The sequence below is a fragment of the Dissoconium aciculare genome (genome assembly GCF_010015565.1).
Source record: "Dissoconium aciculare CBS 342.82 unplaced genomic scaffold K489scaffold_10, whole genome shotgun sequence".
Lineage (NCBI taxonomy): Eukaryota > Fungi > Ascomycota > Dothideomycetes > Mycosphaerellales > Dissoconiaceae > Dissoconium > Dissoconium aciculare.
The window spans coordinates 729,015-748,672 of record NW_022984960.1 but is presented as its reverse complement, the minus strand read 5'-3'; the positions used below and the strand labels follow the sequence as shown (position 1 = coordinate 748,672).

Sequence of the window (19,658 nt, the reverse complement as noted above, 5' to 3'; positions counted from 1 at the left end):
CTTGGAGGACGAGGTCCGTGCGAGCTTTTGCACAACGCCGCGGCCTTGCCCAGGACGAACATCCGCCATCACCTCTGCCGTACTCGTGTCATTCACCGATTGCCGAACAGCAAGAACACCCTAGGACAGCAGACATGGCGGGAATACTCTCTGGCATCTACTCGTTAGTTACCTGGCGTCTCTGAAACCACGCGCGGGGCCCACAACTTACCGACGACACAGAACCTTTATCCGAAGGAACGCTGTCTTCCTAGGCACGATCTTCGTCGGCGCATTCGCGACTGAGATGTACGCTCGCAGCCTTTCAACACGCATCGTTCTTACTAACATCTTTGCAGTGCGTTTGATACCGGCGCAAACTACATCTGGGACCAAGCCAATAAGGGCGTATGTGAAGCGACAAAAGTTGTCAGGAGAACGTAACTAACGCGACCGTAGCGACAATGGAAAGACATCAAGCAGCGGTACCTGGAGGCATCCGAGGACGACGAGTAGACTTGGAATTGTCTTGATAAGGGGGACATATTTGTTTGGGGGTTTGAAGAAAGAGCAGGATCTTCACGCGCAGGCATAGCCGATGCCGCAATCAAGGAACATGTCACAGACATTTTCTTGCAGCCAACTGCTCGAGATTGCTGGCCGCTTGCAGCATGTACAAACATGAGATAAAACGCATTCAGAAACATACCGACAACTTTCAAGTTACAATTTCCTTGTCCATATCGTCCCAAGTGCCACCTCACTGACTGACCTTCGCAAATGTTACTGTGACCCTTGGCTCAGTATATGTTGTGGAATTCTCTCTACAGCTAAATGACGCCAATCCTCTGTTTCTCAACGGGGAGTTGTTCCAGAAGAAGGCTGGATGTCAGGCAAATTTGGAATTAGTACGAGTGTGAAGACGATGTGTACTAAAAGATTTGCCATCCATATGTGATATACGGATACATAGAACAATCGCAAATCATGGCAGATTCGTCGCGTCGTGTCGGATTGAAGCTTCGTTTGTATAAGAGAAGGTCGTAGAGAAGGATAATATCTACGGTGGACACAGCTGCCAAATTTACTACAGTACAACAACGGGATGCACGATAAGCGCGGGCGTTCCCACGCTGGGCCTACCTGTAGGCATGTACTGGGCATTATCTTGCTTCGAACCAGCCTACTAGGCAGTTTAGACTGGGTTGCTATTGATCATCGCAATGACATATTGATTTCGAGCATTATTGTTGTCAAAGGCAATCGTGCCTGCAACCAGCACACCTGTAAAGTCACAGAAGTGCCTGCCCGTAGTAATCGCCACAGCAAAAGGCAGATGACGCACAACCGAGCATCAGTCAACGTGAATGCGAATTATCATTCTATACACGAAACTGTTTCGCCATAGAGATTCACAGTCCGGTCTGCGATATGCTGATGCAACCTAGTGAGCAACTGAATCGCGAGCTTCTTCTCCAACCTGCTGCATTCGAGAATCGCTTTAATCATGCCGCGGACTGCTATCTACGTCGAGTACTTTTCAGATCGCTCGCCGCAAATCGTGACGACTACCTGAAGTTCTTCTTTCCCACCGGCCCACCAAGCGACAACTCAAAACCATGGTCTCTTCGCGAAGTGCAGGGAGCGACGGACGGCGCTGAATATTCCGAGGGCGCTCGAGGGACAGCCTGCGGACACATCTTCAAAAATGGCGAGAGCAGCTATGTCTGTAAAACATGTGCAGCCGACGACACGTGTGTCTTATGCGCGCGATGTTTCGATAGCAGTGATCACGATGGGCACATGGTCCTGATTCAGGTCTCGCCGGGGAATAGCGGGTGCTGCGACTGTGGAGACAAGGAAGCCTGGAAAAGAGAAGTTCGTTGTTCGATACATACATTGGGTTATGGGCACGACGATGCACATGTTGGAAACAATGGCCACGGCAAGCAGAATGAAGCCTTGGCAGGGCCACGTCTTCCAGATGATCTGGTCCAAGCGATGCAGGCCACATTATCAAGATGCATAGACTACTTATGTGATGTCTTCTCATGCTCGCCAGAGCAGATGAGAGACCCAAAAACTGAAGCAAGTATACGAAAAGATGAGCTTAACGCTCGCCTGTCCCAGGCAATCTATGGCGAAGAAGAGATCGAAGAGGAGCCTGAGTTTGCCTTGATACTCTGGAATGATGAGAAACATACCATGGACGAGGTTATGGACCAAGTCGCGAAGGCGTGCAAAGTCACCAGAAAGGCGGGATTGATGAAGGCCAGGGAGGTCGATGGTGTCGGACGCTCCATTATCCACTATTCGAGGGACCTCAAGACGCTTTTGGACATGGCCGCGATCATCGAACAGATCAAAGTCACTGTCACTATACGGTCATCGCGCGATACGTTTCGAGAACAAATGTGTGCCACGATCATTGATTGGATCGCGGATATCGCCGGTTGCGCCATCGGCAATGAACCGCATCTACTCAGAAATCTCGTGTGTGAGGAGCTATTACGTCCGTGGAATGCTGGCAGCAGTGCCGAACATAAACTCGTCGGTGAGGCTGGACTTTTTGATCATGAAGACGAAGAACGAGCTCAAGTCCGAGCACGAGCGGCAGAGCTCCGTGCCATTTTTCAACAGCAGGGTGGACTTATTGAATTGAGAGAACGGCAGGGTCAAACAGTCCCCGTCGACACCGAGAACGGTGACGAAGTCGAAATTGAAGTCGAAGTGATTGGAGAGCAAGAAACCGAGATGACAGGCTTAGACGACGTTGACGTTTCAGAGATGATGATGCCCATGGACGTTGACGACGAAGCCCAACAAATGCCCATAATGATGCCTATCGTTGACACTGATATGGAACTCGATATTGATTTTGTTGATGGCGATGATGAGGCGCTGCAGCCTACCATGACGAACTTCAATCTTGCACCACCGCCGCCACCACCGCCGCCACCAACTCATGCTCAACGCGAGCCGCAAACTCAGCAGACAAGAGGCCTACGCTCTGCAGGTGCATGGGCGGCCGAGGCACAAATCTCTCGTCGGACGGTTGATCACCCATTTCCCGGCATTCCAGCAACGCCTAACATCAAAGTGGCCGACGAGACGGTTCCGAGCGAGCATTGGCTTGAAATCCCAGAAGGCTATCGGCGCATAGAATCAAAAGAGCCATATGAAGATATCTGGCAGCGTGTGCGGCTGGATTATCTGGTCTTCTATGATCTCAGAATGTGGAAAAATTTGCGCATTGATTTACGCCATCTGTACATCACAACCGTGGTGACCATCCCGAAATACAAGGCAGTCCTTGGGATTCGATTCGCCGGGCTGTACACAGCGCTCGCACAACTCTATCTGATTGCAGATAGGGAGCCTGACCACTCTATCATCAACCTGAGCCTACAGATATTGACCACGCCTACCATCACAGCCGATGTCGTGGAACGCGGTAACTTCTTAACTAACCTCATGGCCATATTGTACACATTCCTGACTACTAGACAAGTCGGTTTCCCCGAAAAAGTCAACCCCAACGCAACTTTGGCGCTTGAGTCCGGTGTCGTGACTAATCGTCGCATGTTCCATTTTTTAGCCGATCTGCGCTTCATGTTCCAGTCCGATTTCATCCACCGAAAACTTCGCGAAGAGCAAAGCTATCTCCTTCAATTTCTGGACTTGGTGAAGCTTCATCAAGGCGCATGTCCGAATGTGCGAGCTATGGGCGAGCATGTCGAATATGAGTCCGAAGCATGGATTAACACGAGTGCCATAGTGCAACACATGAACAAACTTTGCAAGCAAGTGGCTGCCTCTTTCGAGCCTGGACGGTATGGTGATGATAATATGGCAGATTTGCAAAGAGCGATTCGCACCGTGGCGCAAGTGACTCTGATCAATGCGTATGGCTGTGAGCGCACGCGCTTTACTAGCGCCGAGTTGAAGCATGATCTGACCTGGCACTCAATCGGGCCATTTCCACGCGCAGACCATATTTACAAAGTCCCGAAATATGTCGTGCAATCCGAACCCATGAGCTTTCATCACCCTTTGCACTACTTACTATCGTGGCTGATCGAAGACGCCAGGACACTCTCACGAGGGGACATGCGGAGCCTACTACAATTCTCGACTTCGGATCTTGTCGACCCCTGGAATTCGACTCGAGTACCAGCTCCTGCCATATCGCTATCGTTCGACGAGCTTTTAAGCGCCGTTTTTGACCCACCGCTTCGTGTTTGTGTATGGCTTGCACAAATGAAGACTTCAATGTGGGTCAGAAACGGAATCACTCTTCGCCACCAGGCTCATCAATATCGGAGTGTCACGCAACGGGACGTGGGCTTCCAGCGGGACATTATCATGATCCAGACTGGTCTAGTCCTTTGCGGAAGCAAGGGAGAGCGAATCGGAGAACGCTTTCTTGCTCAGATGATCGATCGCTTCCAAATGACCGCTTGGTTCAGCGAGGATTTCAGTCTTGTTCCAGGCTTCGAGGAACAACAGCAACTTGATGTGGTGGAGGACTTTCTGCATTTGCTTGTGATCGCATTGAGTGAGCGTGGTAATCTTTTGACTGGCCTCGACGAGCGTGCACTTCATGATCGAATTCTACAGCACGACATCGCTCATGCACTGTGCTTCAAGCCGCTGTCGTTCAGCGAACTAGGGAGCAGAGTGACGGAGAAGGTCGGCGAATCAGATGACTTTAACCGCGTGCTCGAGAGCATGACCAAATATCGTGCCCCAGAGGGCCTTTCTGACACTGGCACATTTGAGCTCATTGCTGATCACGTCGAGCTCGTCGACCCCTATTATGCTCATTATTCGCGAAATCAGAGAGAAGAGGCTGAGATGATTTACAAGAAACACATGGCTCGCAAAACCGGAAAGAATGTCGATAACGTGGTTTACGAACCCAAACTGGCGCGTATCGAAACCGGCATTTTCTCACATCTCTCGGCCTTTACACGGACGCCGCTTTTCTGTCAAATAATTGCGGCTGCCATTACCTTCGCTCGAGATGCCGTGAAGGGCACAGACAAAGTACCTTCGACTCGGATCGAAACATTTCTGCACACCACCTTACATCTGCTCCACGTAGCACTGATGGAGGACCGAGAGGAACCAGAAGGAAGCTTTACGCATTTTGCCACTCTTGAAAGGCCAACTGCGCCGTCGCTCATGAAGTTACTATTTGATCTTAATGCAAGTGCACAATTCCCGTCATGTCAGCCAGCGATCTTACATGTACTTCGGAAAATGCAACTTGAGCCGAGCAGCGACCCAGCGTTAGCAAACCTTGCCGCTAAACTCGATCGTGGCGAGACTTCTTCACCGTCAATGCCTTCCGGCGAGGACAAGGAAAAGAAAAGGATGGAAGCCAAGGCACGCCAAGCTCGAATAATGGCGCAAATGAAACAGCAACAGGAAAGCTTCCTGCAACATCAGGGTCTTGCGGGCTTCGAAGAGGAGTCCGCCGATTACGACGATGACATGAATGATGCTATGGGCGCAGACGCTACCGATGAACGTAGAACATGGAATTTTCCTACCGGAACCTGCATACTATGTCAGGAGGAAACGGATGATCAACGCCTCTACGGTGTTTTCGAGCATATTGGTCAGAGCAGCATTCTGCGGTCGACTCCGCTCCACGATCATGACTTTGTAAAAGAGGTGATCGAAACACCAGTGAGTCTCGATCGATCTGCTGAGAGCATCCGCCCATTTGGCGTCTCCGGCGAGAATCGAAAAGAAGTTCACAAAATTGCATCCGATGGAACAATGTCTGTCTACGAGCGGCAGGATCTGTCCAAAGGGTTTCCTCATGAATCCAGTTCCCCCAATCCAGTTGGTACAAGCTGTGGGCACATGATGCATTTCCACTGCTTTGAGCTTTACAGCGCAGCCACATCACGCCGTCATCAGCAGCAGATATCTCGAAACCATCCCGAGCGACCCGAAGAGCCCTATGAGTTCGTCTGCCCGCTGTGTAAAGCTTTGGGAAACATGTTCTTGCCCATCGCGTGGAGGACGAAGGAATGCGCTCACGAACATGAGCTCCACGCCGCGCAGGAATTTGGTGCATGGCTAGCTGAAATGTCCAGCGACAGCGACGACGAAGGTCAATTACATCGAGATAAGGTCCCGTTTTTCCACGAGACAGGGGGACTTTTCCAGAGTGCCAGCACTTTTGCACCTAACTCACGAGAGTTGGACGAATCCCAAAAATACCAGGAGTACCTCCAAAGCATGTTCTCCACGTCCTTATTTGGAAGTATGCAAGCACTCAACACAGAGGCTTTCGGTGCTTTGCGGATTCAGCCGACAAGTCGCATGGCCCTTACATGGTCTCGTCTGTTCGGGACCAGCGCCGTCACCACCCCAGCTTCGAGCACAGCCGCGGATCTGGAGATGACCGCTGAGCAAGGGAAAGCGAAAGAGCTCTGGATTGCCTATGAACGAATGGAGAAGAACATTTCTCACGTTATTGGAGGCATCCAGGACCCTAATGCAACAGGAAGCAATCCTCTTCCAGCCCTATGCCGGACCTTTGGCATGTCGATTTCCGCTTTAGAGATCGCCAGCCGTGGTGTTGCGGGTGCTCAGCTGTCCACATGCATGATTTCGGACTTGTCGGAGCAATCGGTGATTCACCTCCGCGTCCTCTCTGAGACCATCGAGTCATACCTCTCGATGCACGTTGTTCGTCCGGGCTCGAGCGCAGTTGTTAAGGAGACATATGCCAGCCGCGTGCTGATGCATTGCCAGATATTTGGCCTCGAAGATATCAGCCAAGAAGATTACGTGCCGCTTCTGCAGGAAGACATATTTCTCTTCATGGTACAGTGGATGTCTATCAAGGCACCGAATGTCGCTCAAGCAAGCTTGATGATTCAGTTATGTTATTGGGCAGAAATCGTCAAAACGATATTTGTGTGCAAGGAGATTGTGAAAACGACAAGCATGACAGATCCACTCTTTGCCTCGCTGAGAGGTAAGACTTCCAAAAATCGAGAAAACTTCCGCCTCGCATTGCTGGGCATGGACTTTGAGGACAGGCGGTTCGAAAACATCCCATGGATTGATGAACAAGTCAGCACACTCTATCACCTGGTCGAGAAATACGCACTGCCGTTTCTCCGGAAAAGCCTCATCCTGATGTACATTCGATACGGACTGGAGTTCAAGTGCCCTTACGACATTGATCCAGAAGCCTCGGAGCTATATCGCTTGACCAAGCTGTTGCACATCGCCACAATCGACGACCTCTGCGGCATTTACATCTCATCCACCGCTGGAGAGCGACTACAGAATATCACAAGCACATGGCTTTCACATGCTCAAATTCTCAAGAGCCTCAACCAAGATGATCGGCGGGTCATTTCGCTTGCGCATCCCACAATCCTTGAACTCGTCGGCCTCCCTAAGAACTATGACACGCTGACTGAAGAAGTTGCACGACGAAAATGTCCGACCACCGGCAAAGAGATCTCTGATCCGGCGGTCTGCTTGATGTGCGGCGAGATCTTTTGCTCGCAGGCCGTATGCTGTACAGTGCGGCGTAGCATCAACGGCAAGGTGTGCAAGGTAGGCGGCGTGTTCCAGCACCTCGAAAAGCACGGCGAGAAGGTCGGCATTTTCATCAACATTCGCAAATGTTACGTCCTCTTTGCCCACGGTCCTGGACAGGGGGGCTTCCATCAGGCGCCATACTTGGACAAACATGGCGAGCCTGATCCGACTTTGCGCAGACATCATCAACTATTCTTGAATCAGCGCCGCTATGACAAGCTTTTCCGTGAAGTTTGGCTAAATCACCTCATTCCCACGGTCATTGCTCGTAAGCTCGAGGCTGACCACAACTATGGAGGATGGGAGACGCTGTGATCATTCATTTTCAGGTTCTCGGAGAGTGAGAGTTATTATTGAGACCCCACCTTGATATCGCTTTCATTTCACGAGATCAGACATGTCAGCTCGCTTCCGTCTTACGTCTATGCCGCCTATTTGGATCTGGGCTATGTCTGAGAGACTTTCCTAACCACATTGTTCACCACATTCGCTAGCATATGCAGGCGTGCCTATGGATACCTACCTAGTCATGTCGAATACACGACTGCAGGTGATTTTTGGTCGAGTTTTTCAAGCTATGTACATTTTTAGGCGGCTTCAATGGTAAGAATGAGGATAATCGAATGCATCGAAATCTGCATTAGCTTACATTGTGACTCTTCGTTACTTTCTCACCATGTTGTTTTGCACTCATGCACTGGATGGTTTAAGCACGGACACGCACAGAACAGACCATGCATCTGAAACTAGTCGAAACTCGATTTTGTAACTGTATTTCCTGCACCTCTGGCGACAGGGTTCTGCGATAGTTTGCGATAATACTGGCTCAACTATACCCGCTTCCGCCGAGAAGAGGACACGGCGTGTTGATATGTGCAAGTCTCAACTCGCAATCATGGATCACCTCCCGGCCCATAAATATCCCATGATCGGCCTGGCGCCATTCGCAATGTGTACGTGCGTCTTCTGGTCGGTCGCTTGCGCGGTCCCAAACGCCGTTGCTCCTATCCGATCGTCTCATCAATCCCACTATTGTCCGTTACAAGCACATGGACCGGATTGCACACGCAACACGCCTTTTCATCGAACTCATTTCCTCGTGGCTATACGATGATCACTAAATATTGATGTCAGTGCTCTCCGGCACGTCTGGTGTCGGACAGCCGTAGAAAGCAGCATAGATCTACGCGGCGACCTGGCGCAACAAAGTCGACTCCAGCATGGCATTGATCATATCTCTATTCATTTCCAACTTCTTGATAGCAAAAGTCATGCTGGGTTCTATACACTGGCGGGCGTGTCAACTTGTTTCCTGGTTGCACGAATACTGTGCGCGTTCTGCGGGATGTTTCCGGTCTGGTGGGTAGCTAGCGCCCCTCTACGGTATGATGATTCGTGGGAACCCCTGGCCCCATCGCGAATTCCCTCATCACTGCGAGAGGGGCAAAGGAGACAACAGGCTAAGAGACTGCTCAGTCAATAGCGCACGACTGGCGCGGCACCAAGTTGATCATCAGTGATGATGCACAGCAGCGTGCCTGCGAGTCTGATATCAGGATGATCGTGCTCACCGCGAGTCCATAAGTTGGGACGATCGTGTGCATGTGCGCACCTGGACAGTGTTCGTGTTCTTAGGGCAGGACCAAGCTTGGAAGTGTCCACTCTCCCGATTGTTGTTGGGGGGGCGGTACAGATGCACAAACGCAGGTGCGCATACACCTGGATTTGCTACACTAGTACACATGCATCTACGACAGAGGCCGAGCTCCAATGATACCCACATCGCAATGCTCGGAGGGTCGCAGTTCGCAATCGGCGACGTGTTGGGCCAAACGGGACAAGCCTGAAAGGCGTAGGCGCGCTCGTAAATCAATCTCTGTTGCCCTGTGCTCCTCGCATTGAGCGATATTGCAGCATGGAAGGATCAAGGAGGAGTGCGCGGAAGGGCAGTCCGAAGATACGCTACAATGTACAAGTAGCCTTAAGTGCGATTCGATTCAGAGTTCGGTTTCGCTTGATGGCTACATAAAACATTCTCACGCCGTTCTCATTTTCCGGGTGGTACGTTGGGAGAGGTACCATGGTCGTCAATGGATGAGTGGCCTTGCGCCGTCTACGACTTGTAACTCTTCTCGTGTTCACACTTGCGATATCGTGGAGCTATACCCCTGAAAAGTGGGTAGCAATCCATAATTCGTACTAAAAATGATACGGTGCAGGATTAAGGCGGCGCGTCAGGTGTCATTATTATTACTGCAGCAGTCGGAGATAAAGCAGCGTCCTGCGCCATTCTGCATGCATGTCTTCTAGTGCTGTCGCTCGTGATAGTTCAGGAGGGATCACAGCAGCCTTGATGTGGAGCTTGTGTGGGTGTCGGATGCACAGCGCCTCGACAAAAGCATCGAGATCCCGCGAACGACAATGAGTTCACGGGGTTTTCATATCTGTAGCAAAGTTTTAATAGCGACAGTTCATAGTGGGAAGTGCGGCATAGTGCGCTATTGAAAATAACCAGAAGATACAGTACCGTGCTATGTAGATAGTCTGTCTACTGTCAATACCCCTGCCTCCTCCTCCACGTTCCAAGGTTGCTTTTCACTCCTAGACCGCCGCCTTTGCCGTCGTCGCGGCTGCACCACTCCCGCTTCTGTACTGGACTGCCCTGCACTTTCATACATACGACCCTGACGACGATTTTGGTCGCGCATCTCGTCTTGCATAACCACAACCATCTTGCTCTTCGTGACCTCTGGCCTCTTTCGCCCGCAACTCCACAGTCTCGTCGCCACGCCACACGAGAGCGGACTCTCGGCCATCCGGTATCTGTCAGGCGGCCTCCAGCTTGCCATTTTTCGGTTCATCGGCAAAGTGCGCTGTTCAGTCGCCTCAGGCCGGGATCACTACAATCACTGCGACCTTTCGAATCGCATACGATTAGTCCTTTGAACCGGTCACGCGTGCTCTCTTTCCTCGCACGAACGCTATCGCTGCAAGGACATGTCTTTGCAGGCAGTTTGACGCGCATACGACCTCGCGACAGTGCGCATCAGATCGAAAGAGCTCTAGCCTGGCCTGCTTGCAGCGACATACACTGGACACTTTCAGCTTGAAAACGAAACGATCTGGCGACAAGTGCGACGTACTCGGCTTGGCCATTGAGATATTGTGCGTTGGGTCTTGATTGCCTCGACGACGTGTCAAAGAGACAAGAATATTGGACTGCCGAGTCCTCGTGGACAGCGTAATATACTCAACGCAACCTTTTGATAAACCAAGTGCCATATATGATTGCGCAACTGCGCAAGAGGGTGCAACAGAACTAAACCTGGAACAAGGACTCTGACGCGGGAGGCGATCCGTTGTCATAAAAGATACCACGGAGGAAGGGACCTATCCTTCATGCAGGTCGCACCGATCACGACGTTTGCTTCGGACGTCTATGCGGATCCCAGCGCACCTGATTCTTGGATGCGGGCGGACACTGTTACGACATCCGTTGCACAGGATCCGCGCTCTGTTATGAGGCCGCGGACCGCGACAGGCGAGAGTACCTCCCGAAGAGGAGAGCTATCATCAGGATCGACGCTGCAGGGCCTGCCGCACAAACAAAATGTTATAGCAGACGGATCAGCAACAATGGCATCACAGGATATCAGCGAGCTTAGCCATGCATCACAATTCGCACACTCCATGAATTCGAATATCTCTTCAGGCCAGCACAGGCACAGGTCAAACAGCAATGTCGCTTCTCCCTCACTCATCGACACGCGATCCTTGTCCGACTCAAGAGTCCCACGACAAACCGCATCACCTCGAAAAGAAGCGCGGCGAGAGTTGGGATCGATGCCCATCAGTCCAGCTCGCCACCGAGCGAATTCGTCACTCACTGCCTTGCCTCCCATTCGTGCCGCACCAACCGTCGCAGGCTCGAACGTGGATGGAGCACAGGCATTAGATGATGTCCCAGCCGGGCTTACATTTACAAGCGCATTCGCGCAGAGTGATGGTCCTACTTCGCAGGAAGTCTATTCACAGAATGAACCTGGGTTTGCATCTGCGCACAGCTTGTCACGAAGTGGGGCGGGAGAAGATTTGAACGCTGGGAGACAATATGAGACCGATGTATACGGAAGCACGGCTGAGACGCGATCACGGCCATCATACGGGGCTGAGCAGACCCTGCCAGAAGCAGCGTCGGCGCAAAGGGCGCCTCGGAAGCGCAGTCAAGCTGAAAGTGACAAGAAAGCCATGCTTGCCAAGGCTCTGCAGCAGGCAAATACTGCTGTGCTCCTTGACAATGCCCTAAATTATGAGGGCGCACTAGAGTCTTATGGCGATGCTTGTCATCTCTTGCACCTGGTCATGGAACGTACATCAGGAGAAGATGACAAGAGGAAGCTCGAGGAGATCAGATCAGCTTACAGCAACAGGATTGAGGAGCTCGAGCAGCTCGTGGATGCTCGCCCGGACACAGCGGATGGAAAAGGCCTGCCGCCCCGACCATCTTTCGCTGATGGGGCAGCACAGAGTCCAACAATAGGACAAGATAGCTCATCGCTTGCGAATATGAGAGATGATGCTGCCACTGGATTATTTTCATCGGGAGTTGCAGCTCAGTCTCCGTCGCAAGGTGTTCGCAACTCGGGGGGCTCGGCCTCTGGAACTCTGGCACGTTCGGACAACCATGGCTCGGTGCGTGCGCAGCCGTTGGTCGCGACGGGTGCGGGTATGACATCCATGGTTATGGTCCCGGACGCACCTTTACTACTCGTAGACCAACCTCAACCTTTGAAATCAAAACCGGTCAACCTCCATCTCCCCGAACAGAGCCAGATTGTACCAATGCCGCTGTCACTCTCGCCAAAGAAGCCGTCAGCTGCGGACCGGCTGCCTGAAGGCCAGTTACAGACTGGAACGTCACAGACCACCGTCGCCCCTCGACTGCCGGCTTCAAACGCCGCCGCTAGGAGTCGAGCGAACAGTGATGAGTCGACGTCATGGCTGGACACTATCGACGAGTCAGGCTCATCTGCATCATCTGTGCATTCTGTATCCTCGGAGCGAGGGCTTCGAAGACGACACATCCGAGGCACAAGTGGCAACACTGATCCCGATTTCGATGCCGCTTTTGATGCCGCTGTCGAAGCGGCATACAATGAAGGCTTCGAGCCTGATTTAGAAGCTCGTCGAAGACGAGAAACGGCTTCTCGGCTGGAACAGCAGGCCATTCACAGCGGTGGAAGTGACCAGACGCACGAAGCTGTGCCTTCCTATAGTGAACAGAGCCCTGAACAGCGAGATGTCGAAGAACCAGGACGAGTCCATGACGGCGCAACAGATGAATACGGGCAGGGATTCAATTTTGATCTCCAATCAAGGTCTGCGGTACCTCGCCAATCTGACTCCAGTGGGTATTCGCGAAGCACTTGGCAGAGTTCACAGGCATCTGATCGGGCTACAGCTGCAACTTCCCTCTCTACAGTCGCGGAAGACGAATTCTCCTCGCGTTTCCTGGTCAATGGTGGAGTCGTTCGACCTGATAGCACTGCGCTGCCCGCCGCAAACGGAACTCCAAGGATATCATTGCCTGAACCTTCAGCTTCCGCTTCGGGTGTGAGGAATCGTAGGTTATCTGGGCAGAATGCGAAACAACTCAAGATTGAAACATCCAATCGGCTAGAGCTGAGGAAGAGAGCTTCTACGTTCCATCATCCAGGAAGTCCTTTTCTTGAGGAGGATGAGTTTCAGGCGATGCCCGAGCAAGCATCTCAGCTCGGCGATACGTTGCAGCCAGGGTCCTTGGACCCTAGATATGAGCACGCTCCACAAACATCACCCTTTGAAGTGCGTTCTGCCGGAAGCGATATGAGCAGAACGATGCTCACTCCAGCCATCGAGTACTCGCATGTCTACGACAGTCCTCAACATTCGATTCCAGAGAGACCCACATTGATCAGGAAGAATATGTCCTCAGCGAGTCTCAAGGAACACACCGGTCACACGCTCCTTTTGGCGTCTCCGGACACTGACTCGCATCCCATCATCACACCTATGAGTTCAACTTTCGCCCCGTACGTTGGAGCCAGGCGGCAACCCAATCCCATGACTTCCCAACGTGCCACCTTGCCGTCCTTCGGACCAAGCTTCGACGGACAACACAATGGTGGAATGTACTTATTTGACACGACATTGTCAACAACGCCAAAATCATCCAACCAAGTGCTCCACCCTCCTGCCCTTGAGCCGTGTCCCGAATCATTCCTCCTCCGGCCGTTTTGGTTGATGCGAAACCTTGCCACGAGCATGACACATGTTCGCGGCGGCTTTGTTACGACCAAGCTCTTCGTCGCGCGCGAGGTGTGGCAGACCCAGGGTGTCAAGCTGAAGCTCGTTGAAGACAAGGTGGCTAACTGTGACTTGCTGACGGCGGCGCTTGGCCGACTTGCTGGCGTTGATACCTATGACGCGGACGCCATCCTGGTTGAATTGCAGAGCTTCGAAGAAGTGTTGGAGCGCGTACAACCGGTGCTCGCCAAGAAGCTCGGCAACGACGTTGGCCTCCATGGTGCTGCGGCTTCTTTCAAGGATGCCGCGCCCATGCCCGCGAATTCTGAGGGCGGTGCATCTGGCGTCGAACACACTACTGACAAGGCTCACAAGAGCAATTCGGGTAAGGGCTTCGTCTCGTCGTGGCGTAAGCTCCGCAACAAGAGCTCAGGCACTCCGCTCAACAGCGGTGCGAGCAAAGTTAAGTCACCCGCAGAGCGAGATCAGCACAATGTTCCCTCCGTTCCGATGACTAGTTTCGTCCCCGTCGATATCCGCGGGCAGAAGCGCGAATCACGAAACGTCATTTTCGAGGGCGCGAATAAGGAATACGTCAACTCCCTTGCTCGACTGTTCGAGGGCGCGCAAGTCCTTGGTAAGTGACAATTGCATCTCCGTTGACTATTCGATTTTTCATCCCGAGCCGCGTGTGCTGACCTGAATGTTCCCTGCAGATCAAATCGCCCGACAAGTCGAAGACCCAGGCCTCAGACACTCCTCACAAACCCACGTGGGTCTGGAGATGGGCATTCGCCACGCGGCCGAATTCTTCAGTTTCTACATATGCCGCTTCGTCCTGGCCGACCTCGGTTTGCTGCTGGACAAACGTCTCAAACGCGGCTCCGAATATGTTCTCACATGAGCTTTCGCCGAGCTTCTCCCTCCATCCTTCCGCCATCCCCGAGTGCGCTAGCTGCTCGCTTGCCATTTCGAGTAGAGCGACCCATTCTTGGACGGCATCCCTGTCCATCACACGTGATGGTCAACGATGTCGATCCCACGCGTTCCGACTTCTCCCTCACACCCTCTCCATACAATACCCTTATCACGAACACGCCTCCGAAACGACCCTTTGGAGCGGAAAACCTTTCGTCTGCACAAAGTCCAGAACATTTTTGCCTTCAAGAAAGATACAGCCAGAATACTTGACGGACCCCCAATGGATAGAATCACGTTTGTTTCTTACGGACTTCTCCGAGTTATGGCTTACGACCGTCACGGAGAGTGCGCTTTTGGCACTTTGTGGTGACGATTTAAGTCGTAATCTAGTTGCGAAAAAAATCTTTTGGCAAGCTGGAATGAGAAGATGAAAATGCGAGTGCGGTTGTGTCTTTTGGTAGCGAATATGATTCCCGATTTTTGATTTGATTTTTGACTCTACTTTCACATCACTTGTCGCGTACCTTATGCTTCCCGCCCATTGAACTCGTATTGAACGTGGTCCATTCAGCCTATACACTGCACGTGCTCGATATTTCAGTGATCTTACACACAACAAAGCGCTGTGGGCATGAACGGGCCTGGATGTGCCTTCTTCTGGCCGTATAGGTCAGGATGCGTAGGTAGCTATGTGAAGCAGGGCAGCATGTGAGTGCTCCCTGAGAATCTCTCATAGCAACAATCTGTCAATCTAAGTTTAGGGGGAGAGAGAGAGGCTCTGGTCGATTCATGGCTCCAGTCTCCGCTGCGCTACGTCGACACTCAGATAGCTTGACAGTCTTGTTCCCAAAGGCCAAGGGAAGGATACTTAGGAATGCATTCCGCGGCAAAGATCACTTCCGGTCGTTGGCTCGCCGGGCACGGCGTCGGCGACCCGGATAGTTCAAATTCTTGTCCCAGGCAGTCTGTGCTTCAACGATGTCGCTGCCGGCAGTCCAAGTGCGGATCGTGGCACCTTGGGAGATGAAATTGCCATTGCGTAAGCATCGACCGTAGTACTGCTCATCCGCAGAGATTGTCAGGAACAACAGCGAAATGGCGTATGATGTCGTTCTGAACTTGTCGCGCGATCGATGATAATAATGTTTCGGGGCTTGAGGGTATTGTGCGACTTTGTAGAGGCATGGAGAGCTGCATCAACGCACGTAGACCGCAGAAGCGAGACCCTGGAGTGCGACCACGACAGGCAGATTCATTTCTTGATGGAAGATGCGTCCACGGGCGATGACGGCGTGGGAGAGTTCACCCAGGCTAGCTGCGTACTGTGATGAGCTGTGTCAGTTGGCTGCTGTAGAATCGAAGGAGAGAATGTTGGGACGTACATCGAGATAAGTGTCGTCGAATTCTGCAACAGACGTGGTGTTCGTGATGTTCATGCGTGGCACATGTTGAGTTGAGGTGTCGCAGCCTAGATTGGCCATAGAGGCGCCCACCTCATACATGACATATTGCACTAGATCCGAGGTGTTCTATTCGTTGAGCTTGTCAGAACGGGTTGATGTGTAGGTAGATCAATCGAGAATGAAGTGTGTAAGCATGCCTTGGCTGAAGTGTCGTTCAGGGATAAGGTCAATGAATCGGCCACGTTTAGGCATGAGTTGGTCAGGTTCCGCAGGTCATCGCTCGGCTCCGCCCAGACGGTCGCTAGAAGTAGTGCTAGAGTGCTGAGCAGCTGGAGGGCAGAGGTCTTCATGACGATCTAGCAGGGAAAGATATTCTGTGATGGTGTCCGATTGGGCTTTGAGGAATGATGTATAGAACGACATCGAACAATCGCTCTCGTGATGAGGAATTTCAACAACCATGGGCTTGAGAGGGCTGCGACGGCTTGTATCATCGCTGTTGCCGGCTTCGGGTAGTTCGGGGATCGTAATGGACATCGTTGAGATATTGCTCTCCAGTTCGTAGAGCATTGGAAGGATCGAAGGCGTGAGGTGGATGATGTCGGTTTTGAGATGAGAAGAGTAACACTTGACTATCACCGACTGGAAAAGGAAAGCACTTGAAGAACAGCAGACTGCGAAAAGATGATGATGCAGGTGACCTACTTATCAAATAAAATCATGGCCAAGGGAAATATCGACGGTCACGATGTGACTGTGGCATTATTGGAGTCAGCTATGTTAAAGTCTATGGGTCCTTCGGAGCACAGCGTAAGCGAGCCCTCAAACGTCATTTACAGGGCATGTTAAGATATCCAGGAAGAGAACGTTGTGTGGGAAACGGCGAATGAGAGATCTGAAACGCCCTCGGAAAGTCTGTCGTTCGCCGCCGCATGACAAATGCTGTGGGCGCCAATAACACTCGTTCTTGGTGCTTGCGCCGCAACCAAAGGGACCGCTAACAACCTGACCACAGGCGGACGACATCCGAGGCTGTACGGTATCCGCGATAGTGTACGTTTTACGAGTCTATTCGGGACAAGACAAAAATTGGACTCGGATACGGATACGGTTGGGAAACGAGAGCACGAGGCGTGGGGCGTTGGGTGATGAGAAAGATGAAGAATTGGCAGACATGGAGTTGGCTAAGCGAACCGTCCTGCTGACATCGACCATGACCTGACGAACCGCGAGTCATTCACGATACACAATACAGTTGCCTTACGTATGCGATACGTGTTGGTGCAGATTTCATTCCGTGGGCCGCAAAGCGCGTAAGGGAATCTAGATGACCGTTAGATTATCAGATTGGACAGAAGCTCCCTCGGCAGGAAACTCGCAGGCGAACGGTGGACCTCAATAATGCACGCGGGCTACACTCCGAAGTAGATGGCTTTCCAATTGCGGTTGGTCTGTTACGATGGAGTGCCTGGCGCGCAAGCGAGGTGTGGACTCGCGGGAATGTCGCTGATCAGAGCTCGCTTAGAGAGTTGCTGCACTTGCTGCACAAATTCAAGGATCTCAAGGCCATACGACCGGGTAGCTGGCGTCGCGATAAACAAGCTTTGCATATATGGGATCACGCGGTATGAATATATTCCAGGATCAGGCCTGCAGTCACGAATGCAGGACCCACTGATATCTACCTGTTGGAGCCGCAAGATATCCGGGAAGGTACTCCGTATTGCCAAGCCCGCAGCGACATTCACACCTGGTGGAACGCGCGGAGGACCAAGACGAGGGACAGCTTCACATTGAAAATTTGCACTGCCACAGCAAGCATGATTAATTGTTGCAACGGTCCAGTCTCGTGGCCGCCGAGACGAGCAGCTCATCGGCTGACCACAGTCCAACAGCCGAGGAGGATAGCATCTCAACAGCGCAAGTCCTTCCGGATAATTTGGGGCTGAAACCACACGTTGACAAGCGTCAACGTCCACAGCCTCGTTCAAGCTCACCTGAATCTTTGAACAGAAAATTGCTACTGTGTAATGCCCAAATTTAAGTAAATTGCTGCCGCAGAGGCGTCTTCAGGCGTTCCGCTGAACTATTGGACTTCTCCGCGATATTGAATTTGTCCAGTCCATCCAACGGCAGCTGCAGAAATTCGTGTTTGTTCACCCATCGGACATCCTTCTTCTTGAACTCTTCCGCTTCTGCTGGAGGTGGTGGTGGCTCAGTGATCTTGGTGATCAAGTACGCCGTCGACGCTTCTGCAATACCATAGATGAGAACGCCGAGAAGTGGGATCTTGAGGAACACGAAGAATGCCAGCGCGAAGCCGTAGAGGACACCTTCTCGGTCGTGGAACCAGGCTTTCTTCTGCTGTGGCGTGTATCGAATGCGTGAGAAGTATGGCTCGAGCTATTATTCCAGACATGATTCAGCATGGTTACCAGGAAAGTAGTACGTATTGCCTTACCAATTCTCGCATGAGACTGCGGCTTGAGAAATAGCTTTGCAGAAACATGACCAAGTATTTTCTGGGAAGAAACAGGGAGCTGCCGAAAACGAGCACAGCCGGTGGAAGACCGACTGCCTTGTGGAATGTGTAGAAACTCGCAGCAGGCAGCACAAATCTGCCAACGACGGGCAGGAACGAGAGCAAGTAGACTCCGAGTGACAATGCAGCTCTTTTACCAAAGCGTTGAAGGAAGGCAAATAAGGCGCCACGAGGATTCTTCTTCTCCTTCTTCTCTGTAGCCGAGCTATACAGGCGCAAGTTGGGGTAGTACATCGCACGAAGCTGAGTCGGGTCCTCTGATTGATGCTTGCGGATGTAGGTAGAATCTACCCAGTTGAGAGAGTCCATGAACATGCCGTCCATTGCTGGACTCAGATATCTCATCAGGCTCATGAGAAAGAAAGGGACCTGCAGCACGGAATGCTCGATGAACTGTACGCCATCGATGATATCGTTATCCCATGTCACATCTTCGAGATCTGTGAACAGGCCGAGAAATTGTATGAAAACTCGAATGCCGATTGTCTGTCAACGTCAGCAGGCTAATCGCTGACCGGCAAGTGATCAACGTACGGGAATTGAGAGGGCCAGTCTGATTGCAATTCCGGCTGCTACTGCTATTGCAGCCTGACGATAGTGATCACTGGTGAAAATGCCAGGATTCTGAAGTGCGCGATGGGCGCCAACAACTGTAAGCTGTGCTCCACGCAGAATAGAGTTGAGCTCAAAGCTGCCGAAGGTACCGAAATTGCTCATGATTGCTGTTATGCTTGCTTTTGCGAGTTCATGTCAATGTCATTGCATGCACACCTGGCTGGCAATCAAAACGTGCAACCAATTCTCAACCAATGCAGTATGAGATGTTTGGAAGGTGTACGGCGTCTGCAGTTTGCACGTAGGTCTCCTGTTCGATTCGTAATAAATCTTGCTCTCAGGTGGTTCCAGCTTGTGCATGACGTAGACAGACAGCAAAACCCGTCGCGCGC

At 51.8% G+C, this 19,658-nt stretch overlaps 6 protein-coding genes across 6 annotated transcripts; 4 read left to right on the top strand and 2 right to left on the bottom strand.

Moving 5' to 3' along the window:
* Window positions 1-134: 134 nt before the first annotated feature.
* On the top strand, window positions 135-971 carry K489DRAFT_433414 (ubiquinol-cytochrome C reductase; the record flags this gene model as incomplete). Its single annotated transcript, XM_033608513.1, has 4 exons — window positions 135-163; window positions 223-288; window positions 339-387; window positions 439-971. The coding sequence occupies 4 exons, from the start codon at window positions 135-137 to the stop codon at window positions 493-495; spliced, it is 201 nt and encodes a 66-aa protein (XP_033457761.1). The 3' UTR covers window positions 496-971.
* A 210-nt stretch (window positions 972-1,181) lies between these two features.
* K489DRAFT_382663 (uncharacterized protein) lies at window positions 1,182-8,294 on the top strand. The gene has a single exon (XM_033605431.1). It carries the CDS (start codon window positions 1,411-1,413, stop codon window positions 7,873-7,875), a length of 6,465 nt encoding a protein of 2,154 aa, XP_033457760.1. The 5' UTR covers window positions 1,182-1,410; the 3' UTR covers window positions 7,876-8,294.
* A 3,460-nt stretch (window positions 8,295-11,754) lies between these two features.
* K489DRAFT_293379 (uncharacterized protein) lies at window positions 11,755-14,743 on the top strand (the record flags this gene model as incomplete). The annotated part of the gene is made up of 3 exons (XM_033600249.1): window positions 11,755-12,300; window positions 12,430-14,482; window positions 14,562-14,743. Coding segments are annotated over 3 exons (2,781 nt in total), but the record flags the coding sequence as incomplete, so codon positions are not given.
* K489DRAFT_40962 (uncharacterized protein) lies at window positions 14,487-15,267 on the top strand. Its single transcript, XM_033607609.1, has one exon. It carries the CDS (start codon window positions 14,736-14,738, stop codon window positions 15,195-15,197), a length of 462 nt encoding a protein of 153 aa, XP_033457758.1. The 5' UTR covers window positions 14,487-14,735; the 3' UTR covers window positions 15,198-15,267.
* Window positions 15,268-15,547: 280 nt separating this feature from the next.
* On the bottom strand, window positions 15,548-16,900 carry K489DRAFT_403312 (uncharacterized protein). The gene is made up of 4 exons (XM_033607081.1): window positions 16,367-16,900; window positions 16,149-16,295; window positions 15,972-16,088; window positions 15,548-15,824 (listed from the first exon to the last, which is right to left on the bottom strand). Exons 1-4 carry the CDS (start codon window positions 16,517-16,519, stop codon window positions 15,660-15,662), a joined length of 582 nt encoding a protein of 193 aa, XP_033457757.1. The 5' UTR covers window positions 16,520-16,900; the 3' UTR covers window positions 15,548-15,659.
* An 855-nt stretch (window positions 16,901-17,755) lies between these two features.
* K489DRAFT_382660 (uncharacterized protein) lies at window positions 17,756-19,583 on the bottom strand. The gene is made up of 3 exons (XM_033605430.1): window positions 19,246-19,583; window positions 18,631-19,197; window positions 17,756-18,572 (listed from the first exon to the last, which is right to left on the bottom strand). Exons 1-3 carry the CDS (start codon window positions 19,426-19,428, stop codon window positions 18,210-18,212), a joined length of 1,113 nt encoding a protein of 370 aa, XP_033457756.1. The 5' UTR covers window positions 19,429-19,583; the 3' UTR covers window positions 17,756-18,209.
* Between the last annotated feature and the right edge of the window lie 75 nt (window positions 19,584-19,658).